The following is a 12,050-nucleotide window of genomic DNA, read 5'->3' as shown; positions in this document are numbered from 1 at the left end:
CTTCCCCTCTCGTTAGCCCTAACTATGCCTCCCATGCGGATTGGATACCTCATCTTCGATTTTGGTTTCTCAGGTTACCAGGATGTACTACGTGGAGGTGAGAATAGGAATTAAGGATATAGAACGGAAATACACTGTCTGTTGTGAAAGCGGTTGTTTTCCTGGTATGTACCCATATAGGGATCTGCGGCAGTTCGCTAAAGCTGTCAATAACTTGTCAGAGTCAATAACTTTAAAAGCATTTAACAGCCCGAGAAGGTATCTACTATTGATTTTATTTATTCGACTGCTTCCTCTACTACTGCCCATAAGGTTTGAAAAGTAGCCAGCCATGTTCTGGTTGGCGAAACTACCTTTATACTCCAAGTTGTTCTGAATGAGTCGCTCCACCTGAAGGTTGTCCTTGAACACTGCTAGCAAAGATCGTTTAGTGTGCGTTCCTCTGCGACTGAATAGTTTCCTTACATTTTAGGTTGCACTTTGTATATCCATAATTTTCAAGAGAAAAATCTTCAGCCGCGCGTTACTTGCCTCCTTGGGCGTTGTCCTTGAGCTCCGCCAATGCAAAGTAAGATCGTTTGATGAAGTAGTGGTAGCCACCGGAGGTAAAGTATAGCTGGAGAAAAGATTTGTTAACAAGTACAAAAAAAAATTATCTGCGGTTTTCAATTACTAATAAAAATTTGTTGGAATTTAGAAATCTTCTTGAAACACAGATAATTCAGTGACAGAATATGTATACATAGGTAAACGCAAAAGTTGTTGTGGTATTAAAAATACTACAAAAATAAATAAATAAATTACTGGGGCGTACACTTCCATTAGGTGTTAGGCCAAGCTCCTCCTTCTATTTGTGGCGTGTGTCTTGATGTTGAACGGACCTACAGTTTTAAGCCGACTCCCAATTTATATGAGGAGCTTTTTCATGGCAGAAATACACTCGGAGGTTTGCCATTGCCTGCTGAGGGGCGACCACTGTTTCATGCACACCAACCCATTTAGCTGCGGCGGTCGCCAAGAGGAAGACTTTACCTGAAGGTAATTGTTAAATAACTCAGAAGTTATTCAAGAAGTTAGTTATTTTAAATGAAATAGAGACTCGGGCAACGAAATAACATCCCACTGTTTGTATGAAAGCAAAAAACCGAAATTCGCTGTAAGCGTAAGTGCAAAGACTTAACTTTATGGGATAAACATCATTTGCGCAGTCTCGCGAGCGTAGACTTTGGTATATTTCTTTGGCCAGCAGAAATCGTACTGGTCATTTTCTCTAAACAAAGTTGTAATTCACATTTTTAAATTTTTATATTTTTTATTTACAATAAACAGTAAAACTGCGCGTAGAATCTTGAAAAGCTAGATCCTTAGTATGAGAGGTAATATTATTTTTTATAAGAAGTTAACTACTTTTCACCTGCTTTACAGTCAGACATTATTTATAATTATTATTACTTATATATACAAAAAGTAACAATACAAAATATAATACAATATTGGCGAACATTTAGTGATGCACTCGAGAAAATTATTTTTTGGCTAAGAACTTAGAAAATTTGAATAACTTAATGGTTACCCCCAAGTTCTTTCACAATTTTTCTCCCCATTAACTTTTTTTTAATATAATAATATTTTTCAAAATATTTTTGTTTTTTATTCGAAACACAAGTTATTTAAGCATCGGCTATACATCAGCAGCCAGCGACTATAGCTCGTAAAAGACATGTGCGAGGGCGATCATAAGATTAGCTTCAGATTTTGTGCGACATAAGGGCATATCCATATATGTACATATGTGCCTAGTTTGGAAACCACTTTTGATAGTTTTATTAAAAGTTATTTAGTTCACATTTTTTAGTTATCGACCTTCATTGCTCTTCCTCGTCAGTTTCATATTCAACTACAATAGAAAAATGTAAATGATGCTGCTACTACTGCATTGGCACACTCACATATGAAGAAAATAAATAAATTGTTCTGTGCATACTAGGGGTGTCCTTATTTTGGGAAAGTTACTAGATCATCGTTCACCGGGTCTAATTTTTTTCCTTTTGGTATAAAAAAAATAACTGCAAAGTTTGAAGCCGATCGGGCTTCATTTGATGGACCCGGAAATCGCTTATATCTGAAAGATCCACTAATAGGTGTAAAAAAGACGATTTTTTCACTTTTTTACTTTATTCTGTATTTTTTTGCTCATGGTTGTTGCTTTTTTTTATTAAATTACATTGAATAAATATTATTACATTTCATTTCAAATATATTTTACAAAAAAACCACCTAACAGGAACATTTTTCATTTAAATTTACAGCATGTCAAATGAAAATATAGTCGATTTCGTATCGTTTTTTGTTGGGGTTTTTTTAAATATATGTAATTATATTTTTTTTTCAATCCTACATTTTTTCAAATATATACGTATTTTTCCCTTTTCCACTAAATCGTCCTGCATGTCAGCCAACCCCGCGCAAGGGTCGTGTGCGACTCGGCGCCACGCCGGTAGGTGGCCGCGCGAGTCTTCTCTCCCATAAATGATATTATGCGCAGCGGCTTCAAAGCGACTTTGATATTTTGACAACATATGGCAAAAAAAATATCACCATGTCGGATAAACCATCGACCTCAAGTCATTCAAGTAGAAGATCTGTGAAAAATTTGAATAACATTGATTTGATCGGCAACACTGCGCATCAGATCACGGGCGCCAAACTTCCGTGCATCAAACAAGTGTTACAAGTGATGTTCCATAATATGCGATTTGTTGGACTTACTGCAAAAGACAGTGCAAAATTGACCATAAGTGCAGCTGTAATATTTTGGCAACAAGCTCGCATTCCAATTATTAATGATGATAAGTGTGTGAAAAAGCTGATGAAAGTTTACGACCAATGGAAAAACATACAAAGAACTGTCCCAGATAAAAGGTCAAATGCACAAAAGCAAGTTGCCGAACAATTTACTCAAAATCTTGATGATTTGTTTGATATTGCCATCGGTGATGCGTTGGAAAAAATTCGAATTGAAGAGGACAGAGAATTTTTAAAATTGCAAAGACAAAAAGGTCGTCCAGGCTGCATGGTTGGTGTCGATATGAAGTTATATGGGCGAGAAAAACGTACGCAAGAACGACAAGAAAAAGAAGAAGCGCGTAAAAGAAAACGCGAGGAAGAGATGGCTAGACCTTCAGGTAATTTATTGCAATATGTCATAATTTCAAAAATCATATTTGATTGTGAATTTTTTCAGATGTCGTGAATTGTGATGATGAAGATGCTGAAATGCCATTTTGTGAAACGATTGATGAAGAAAATGAACCGATTGACGATGACTGGGAACCAGAGAAAGTAGCTGGTAACGCAACATCCGCCAAAAAAAGAGGCCGAAAAGAATTCATCACAGCAAGATTGGCTGCTGCACTTGATAATGCTAAAGTTTCGGATGGTATGGCCGTGCATATCCTCATTGCAGCTGCTGAAGCATTTGGAATACGGGCTGAAGAGTTAGCTATCAACCGTTCAACTATTCATCGCGCTCGCCTGGAACATCGATTGGAAGATACAAAAGATGTGATGGCTCGGTTTCCCGACAACGTAATTAAAACTTCAGCTTATATTTAATTTTTATTGGGTTTTCAATTTTTCATTTTAAAATAAATTTTTTAGATAAATACCGTTGGATCATTAGTTGTTCATTGGGATGGCAAACTACTACAAGATTTGATTGGTAGACTCAAAGTTGAGCGCATAGCAGTTCTTGTGAGCTACAATGGGACATCCAAGTTCCTCGGAGCACCGAAAATTGAATCGTCAAGTGGAGAACACATTGCTGCTGCGGTTCACGAGACATTAGTTAAATGGAACATTGCGGAGTACTTGCAAGGCAAATGTTTTGACACAACTTCAAGTAATACCGGCACAGAAAAAGGAGCTAGTGTACTCTTGGAAAAGAAACTAAAGCGTCAGTTGTTAGATTTATCGTGTCGACATCATGTTTACGAGATTCTTCTGTCGAGCGTTTTTGAGGTCAAATTATCACCTAGCTCGGCACCAGAAGTTCTAATTTTTGAAAGATTTGCCAAGTCTTGGACAAGTTACGATTTGGATTCGTTTTGCAGTGGTCTCAACGAAAAAATGGTTCTTTTGCAAATTGATCAAGTTGAACAAGAGAACATCAAAAAATTTTGTTTTGATCAGTTGACAAAGAATCAAATTCGAGACGATTATAAAGAGTTTCTCGAATTGGTTCTTACATTTCTTGGAGCAGGACCGTTCAACTTCCGTACACCAGGACCAACGAGTAACGCTCGATGGATGGCAAAAGCTATTTATTGCTTGAAGATTTTCTTATTTCGACAACAATTTCAGCTTACAAAAAGAGAAGCGAATGGTTTGCGCGATATTTGCATTTTTCTCATCAAACTTTATATCAAGCCATGGTTCAGATGTACGAATGCTATAGCTGCTCCTCTCCAAGATTTGAACTTCGTTAAGGCTGCTGTTCAATACGATCAAACTGATTCTGCAATCTCAAAGGCAGTTACAAAAAAATTGACTCATCATTTATGGTATTTGTCGGAAGAATTGGTAGCCCTAGCCTTCTTCGATTCAGATGTGTCTCACGAAGAGAAACGCCAAATGGTTGAAAAATTACAATCCAAAGAGCCAGTTGTGAAATTAAAAAACGGTCGAACATATACTAATTTATCAACATTTGAAAATTACACTTTGAAAGATTTCGTTTCAGAAAATACGAAGAAATTTTTCAACCGCTTTGGTTTGTCAACAACGTTTTTAGAGTTTGACCCATCGACTTGGGAAACGGCATTTGATTACGAAGAAGGTTGGACTTTTTGTCAAAATTTGTTTGTTGTTAATGATACAGCTGAAAGAGGCATCAAATTTATAAAAGATTTTAACAGAATTTTGACGAACGACGAAGAAGAACTCCAATTAGTGTTGCAGTTTGTGCAATCATATCGCGAAAAATTCCGTTCCTATAAGAAATCTGACTTGACACTCTGAACTTTAGTGAGTTTATTTAACACCCTTACTAGAAAATGTAAAAAAAAGCAACAACCATGAGCAAAAAAATACAGAATAAAGTAAAAAAGTGAAAAAATCGTCTTTTTTACACCTATTAGTGGATCTTTCAGATATAAGCGATTTCCGGGTCCATCAAATGAAGCCCGATCGGCTTCAAACTTTGCAGTTATTTTTTTTACACCAAAAGGAAAAAAATTAGACCCGGTGAACGATGATCTAGTAACTTTCCCAAAATAAGGACACCCCTAGTGCATACACAAAATTAATCACTCTATCGGAAAATTTATAATCTTTGCAAATGGACAGATGAACTAGGCAGCTGCAGTATAAAAATAGGCAAGCAATGAAGTGCGTAAAGGTCAAACTAAAGATTTCCATCACAAAACAATTATTCTTTTTTTTTATTTATTTAGTTAAGAATTATTCAAAAACAAAATTGGATGATTCATTTTGTCACCTTGTAAAACGATTGCGTTTTATGAGGAGCAGTGACGTACATCGAGTACCGAGAATACGAACGGATCATCCGTTGCCAATCTATAAAAACCCAACTCATATTGTATAGTTTTGACTATTTATTTAATTTTTAATTAAACTTTTGTTCGCGAAAAATTTATTTGATTCTATAATAAATATCATTTTAATGCGAGCTTCACACTTTGAACAAGATTTATACAAATTGGAAACATTTCATCAAAATATCAAAAATTTTAAAAGGACAGATACCTGTAAACGGCCATATTTTCCCTGATTCTCATTAAAATTATTTAAAATGAAGAAGTCAATATATTTTTTTCAAAATTGGCACACAGATTATCTAAACATTAAAATAATATAAAAATTTTATTTTTTATTTTAATCACTTAAAATGGCGGATGTACACTCAATACTTCCAGGAAGGTCACAGCGGGGCTTCTCAATCGGCGGGCATTGTAGCATCGGAGTCAGTGACCTGAATACAAAAAACCAAAAATTCTTTTGTTTATTAATGTCTTATTTTCTATATGAATTAACTACAAATAGAAAAAAACTTCGCGGACTAAAATGCTTAAGAAAAATGTATTTTGGGGCAAATTTTCCTACTATTTTTGCTTCGAAAACATTATTTTTGGAAAAATTTCGAAATTGTAAATTCACATAGAAAGAAATATCAAAAAAAAAAAAAAAGATGTGTGCAAAATTTCAGGGAGATCGGTTAATAACTTTTCGAGTTATCGTGTACGCCAATTCGAAAAATATAGTTTTAAGAAAAACGCGTCTAAAGTTTGAATACAAAGTAACTATACCTCTCCCAGCGCTCGAACGCACAGAATAGAGTCGTCACGGTTGACGATCTATAACAAAAGAAAATTATTAATTAGAACTTAAATTTGCGTTCTAAAATTTTTTTGACATATTCTTATAATCCTTATATTATATTAACATTTTATGAAAAAAACAGTTTTTTTGAAATATTCCAGGTATCTGTCCCCTTAGGCAAAAATTTTCGATAGAAAAATGTAAATATGCAGTTTTACAAAATAAACATTAAATTTGAGTTTCAACTGTTCAACTTTAAGGTCGTTGAAAATTTTCGTTGATTTTTGAACATTTTTTCCACTGACGCATTTTCTTCAAACAAAAACGATTTCGTGCATTCGTTACATGGGAAAAGTTGATAAAAAACCAACGAAAATTTAGAGCGCCGACAAACTTACATTTTATTGGACTAAAATTTGATGGGCTCTAAAACTGCGTACTTATAGTTTTTTCTAAAATTTGATTAAAAATATTGATTATAATTTTTCGAATTTTTATAAATCTTGTTCAAGGTTTTAAACTTGGATAATTCTGGTGTCTGCGGTAGGATGAACTATATTTTTATAAACAGTATTGAAATTATAACTCATTTAAATAAAAAAATAATACATAAATAGTCAAAACTCGTCAATAAATGGCGTTTTAATAATTTTGCTGCTGGATATACTTATACCTACATATACTCGTATATGTATGTAGTTGAGCTCGAAATAAACCTTTCACAGTTTTATTCCCTACTGCTATTCCGCACTATTATTAAATTATTTATAAATATTTCTATAACGCGAGTTTAAACAGATCCAACAGGAATGCGATTTTGTATTGTTTTTTTTTCAAAACTCGAAATTTTTATTTACTATCTTAATACACGCCGTTTATAAGGGTGGCTAATCAAAAATATGTATTGAATAGCACTACGTAAGTCTCAATACGTCGCTGCGCGTCTCGCTGATTTCGCATATTTCTTTGTGCCATGAACTTTAACTTCTTTGCACAAATTCTTTGCGCGTTAAATTTGGCAGTGGCGTCTGTTGAAAGTTTGCCAAACTCATGCGCAGAACGCATTGTGAGGCATTTAATTCTGCCGCCTTTAATGGCACCAATTTGCCTGCCACGCCATCAAACGGAGCGGCTCTCACGCCTGCGTCTTGCTTCGCCTACCGACGAGTATCTATGGGCATTCAGCCGACTAATCGTGGTTGCAGCGCAACTTCACAGGGTAATAAACACAAAAGGACTTCATTCACATATGCACAGGTATGTAAATATGTGCGTATGTAGGCTCACAGTGATCCGCCATTTCTCTCTCATTGCTGCCATCAACTTGGCGCAATATGATGAACGGCGGCGCACGTGAAGGAATCCCTTTTCTGAAAGGTCTAAAAGCTTAAATGCATTCCAGGAAGCAACGCAGCAAAGCAGAAAAGGGTTTCAGTTATTTTTAGTTAGGTTTAGGTGCTTAAGTAGTTGTGCTTAAGCGCGGCACAGTGCAATGTGACGCTGCGTGGTGAAAGAACATTTTTCAACGATTTTCGTGCAATCATCGCAGCATAACGCAACCACTTCGCGTCATTGTTGCAGCGGTAACCGTTTAGACCGCCCTCCGTTTAAAGAAAATATATATGTAAAAAAAATGTTGTGACGCACACACGCACATACCATCAACATCGCTTAATAGTTGCATACAAATGCCAGATGATTAGGGGCGGTATGCTTGTTGCTGCCGCTGCCGCCACACTCACTGTGATTTCTATAATTCGCATTTTTACTGCTGCTGCTGCCAAGGCTGCCGTACTCGCTTTTATTGCGGCATGCAACCATGACGCAGCTTCTCGTTGAGCTATTGTGGCGGCTACTACCGCATTGTTGGCAGTTACAGTTGATTGGATGCACGAAAACATCAATTCCCTTGTGGGAGATGGAAAGCATCATTGACGGTTGACGCTGGGTAATCACTCCAATGATCAATTCGCGGAGTAGCGCAGAGTTTAGTTGAGCTGTTGCTGCGGATGGCCTATCGCCGTTGCTGCCAAATTTCTTCAGTCAATTCTTGGTGTAAGCTGGCGCGTCAAAGCAGATGATTCTCAAGATGATTGTCGGATTATTAATCATTGTCCGAAACATCACAAATGCGTCAAGTGCGGCAGCCAAACACGCACCGGCGGTGGAGTAATGAGTATGGAAATTTTTTGAAAACACCAAACCTGCTTCCAGAGAAAGGAGTTAAATTGATGCGTCATATAAAGGGCCAAACTTTTATTTAATTTTAAAGATGTAAGGCGAAAATTTATGTTTGGCTTTGGTAATTAAATACTGCGCGGAAGAACAGCAACGACTTAGCAATGTAAGAAATTTAGTTAAAATGGCTTTGTCGAAAATATTTTATGGCAAAATGTGTGGGATATTTCTGATTAAATAAAAAAGTGTTTGCTTTGAAGACTTTCCGCAAACATGAGCCCCCATTGATTGCTTGGCTAGACGTCTGCTTGGATGGCGTATTTGAATTTGAGGAGTTTGAACAAGGGAAAAAATCAAGTCGACTTACTACATGGCGGCAATTAAATTAATGGTGGCAGTTATACTCAGATCAAAAGTTGCTCAGAAATGCCAGGCGGCTCTAACTGATATTAGCGCCTTCTTATATGGGTTCCGCGACATAGAGAAACTAAAGGAAATTGCAAGACCGATGAGCTCGCCAGAAAGTGTACTAACCTTCCACTGCTTGAAAAAAGAAGCAACATTGAGGTTCTGCAATTCTCTTACAGAGCTGTCTGGCGTGGGGTTGGGATCAATTCTATGTTTCATAAGAGCTAAAAATGGTTCCACGAAGGATGTTAAATGGGGTTCCTGTGCAGCACAGTGCTATCACAACAGGTCCGTGAGTTGGTCGTGCAGACCGACTACCACCATAACCTAACCTAACCTAAGAATAAAATATAATATTCTCCAGGAGGTCAATAGGTCATGGAGAGAAGAGAAGACTTGTGGCTACCAGGCTAATTTGGTATTAAATAGATAAGAAAAGATCAGGAGATTTGTTTAACCTCTCAAGAGACAACATCTCGAAGGTCGTGGCTTGTGCCGCCGGTCATTGGCTGTTAGGTAGGCACTCTTCTAGGTTAGAAAAATTTTCTTATGAATACTAAAGAAGTTGTAGAGATGAGGAAGAGGAAGAAACAGTATAACACTTCCTCCGTAATTGTCCAGCCTTAGCAAGGAGTACTACAAGGCTGTTAGGAAAATACCATTTTGACACTCTTACGGAACTATCCAGTTTTGGGATAAAACCTATCCTACGTTTTCTAAGAGAGTCTATAAGCTAATACCTTCTATTCCTATTTTTCGCCGATCTCATCACAGCTATATCTTTATAGTCCATCTAAATAAAGATCTAGAGACATATTCGTGTCAATAAAAAAGCAAAAACTTGTAAATTCAAAGTATGAGTAGTTGCTTTGTCAAGGTCTACAGATACGAGAGAAGGTGACTTTTTCTAGGAGTGAAAGAGTTTGAAATCACTGACTGGCGACTCAATGGAACTATGCAGGCTAAGTTTCAACTGGTTTCACTGGTTCAAGATATCCGAGTTATTTTGGTACAACTAAGTTCTTGGTATTTTAGCAGGTTAAACTCCAACCGCCGTAGGCGAATGGAGTGGTGCGTGACTACCATTCGGGAGTGCAGAGGCTCAAATCTCCGTGCATGAAACAGCAAAACGATAGAAAAAACGAATAGTGGTCGCCATTCGGCAAGCAATTGCAAACTTTCGGATGTATTTCTGCCATGAAAAAGCTCCTCACAAAGAACCATTTGCGGTTCGGAGCTATCTTGAAACTGTATGTCCCTCCAACAGCATCAAGGCGCACGCCACAAATAGGAGGAGGAGTTCTGCCGAACACTCAAAGAAGGTGTAAGCACCAATTAAACTCCAACCTTTCCGGAAACAACCTCGACATACTCAACATATGTCCGGCATATGGAGATATTCTGCGCAACACTAACCACGTATTCACGTGCCCTTTAAGCCCGTCAAAGCAGTGTGTTTAGTCGGCCTACTATTAGATAGGATTGACGTAAGGTGCAGAAGCTTAGACGATCACATCATACGATGAAGTGTCCTTTGGAGGGCTTGAGAGAAAGTTTTTGCGGAAGATTGATGGACCTTTTTTGACGTTGGCGACGGCGAGTATCGTAGGTAATGGAACAATGAACCGTATGAGCTTTACGACACCATAGACATAGTGCAACGAATAAAGAACATGCGGCTCCGTTAGCCGGGTCATGTCGTTCGAATGGATATAAACACTCTGGCCCTGAAAGTATTCGAAGCGGTATCAGCTGGTTGTAGCAGAGGAAGTAGAAGGGCTCTTCCAAATGGCGCCGATCGCCAAAATCGAGTAACCGGTTATCGCGTCAATGAGAAAGAAGAAGCCGACCGAAGCAGGTTCGAGAGTTGATTGACTAATTAATAGAATCAATTAGTGCTCAAACTGTCCGATTGAGACGACGTCCCTCAAAGTATTGTGAAATGGTCGATTGAATAGTAAAGCAAAAATGCAATTGTTGCTGTTAAGAATGATAGAATATGATGTATACCATACATCGTGATTGAACAACCTCCATGGTCGTCTTAAAACATCTATCATCTTCTCGAAAGGTCTATGATGAAAACAATATATGGGCCTAGTAAGAAATAGCCACTTAAAAAGCAACTGCACAACGAGTGGTCACGTGCGTTTTTGAATTCATGCAACGACAAGAGAGATAAACTTATGAACCGAGTAGTTAGTGCATTCGGATCTTTGACTCATTGCACTCCATAAACTTAGAGCATCGCTAGAGTCAATGCGGTGACATAAAAAAGAGAGAACGTCTAGAAACTCCAAGTTGACAGCTGTTGATTTAAGACTCAGTAGGCACATTATGAAGAAAAATGTGTTAATATTCCAGGAGAAAACTTCGTGTCACATTTAGAAGAACAAAAAAGATGGTACTGTTGCAGAAAATAGAGACAAAGCTGCTTTCTTTCCACGTCAAAGTGCTCGTTCAAACGATAACAATGTTCGATAACTCTTGATTATGAGGAGGCATAGCTCTTTCGCCTAAAGGGGACCTCGACGGATGTAAATAATCGTCTAAGGAAGGCTAAGCGAGATTACGCCTCTCTTTCGAGAGTATGAAAATCCCCCACAATTAACCGAATGACAAAACTGAACATTTTTAAGGCTTATGTAAAACCAGTGCTCCGTTACGGTAGCGAGACTCGACCGGTACAAGGAGCAGAGGGCTTCCAAAATATACATGGAGGCGTGCAGTTAATGATGAAACATCCAAATCGGGTAGCGAATTACGATACATGGCTTGTAAAAGAGAGGGCTGGAAGTGTTTTGTAGATAGGCTAAGTTCCTAATATATATAAACGAATCATGCTGCGATGACCGCCTTATCTCCTCATTATAGGTAGTCCAAATTAACAGCTTCAGATTATTAGTTTCTCCTACCAATTGCGTCACCTGGGTTAGCAATGTGTTTAGTCGATAAAATGAACCTTTTTTTTGATCGCTGCAGCTACACTCAATTTCTTCCTATCTGTCTATTTAACAGACACTAATAAGGTTAAGCTTGAGCAAAAAATAAAACAAAACAGCGAGTGCATAGAGAACAAAACGAGTTTTGAAAAAATTATAAAATCATCCATTGTATGCCCGAGT

The 12,050-nt window shown here is 37.5% G+C and overlaps 1 protein-coding gene across 1 annotated transcript; it reads left to right on the top strand.

Moving 5' to 3' along the window:
- Positions 1 to 2,591: 2,591 nt before the first annotated feature.
- LOC128864769 (uncharacterized) lies at positions 2,592 to 5,019 on the top strand. Its single transcript, XM_054104526.1, has 4 exons — positions 2,592 to 3,185; positions 3,245 to 3,588; positions 3,661 to 4,681; positions 4,730 to 5,019. Exons 1-4 carry the CDS (start codon positions 2,600 to 2,602, stop codon positions 5,017 to 5,019), a joined length of 2,241 nt encoding a protein of 746 aa, XP_053960501.1. The 5' UTR covers positions 2,592 to 2,599.
- The last annotated feature ends 7,031 nt before the right edge of the window (positions 5,020 to 12,050 follow it).

Source organism: Anastrepha ludens, chromosome 5 (assembly GCF_028408465.1).
Source record: "Anastrepha ludens isolate Willacy chromosome 5, idAnaLude1.1, whole genome shotgun sequence".
Classification (NCBI taxonomy): Eukaryota; Metazoa; Arthropoda; class Insecta; order Diptera; family Tephritidae; genus Anastrepha; species Anastrepha ludens.
Note: the sequence above shows the minus strand (reverse complement) of the source record. Positions and strands in the feature narration are given on the sequence as shown.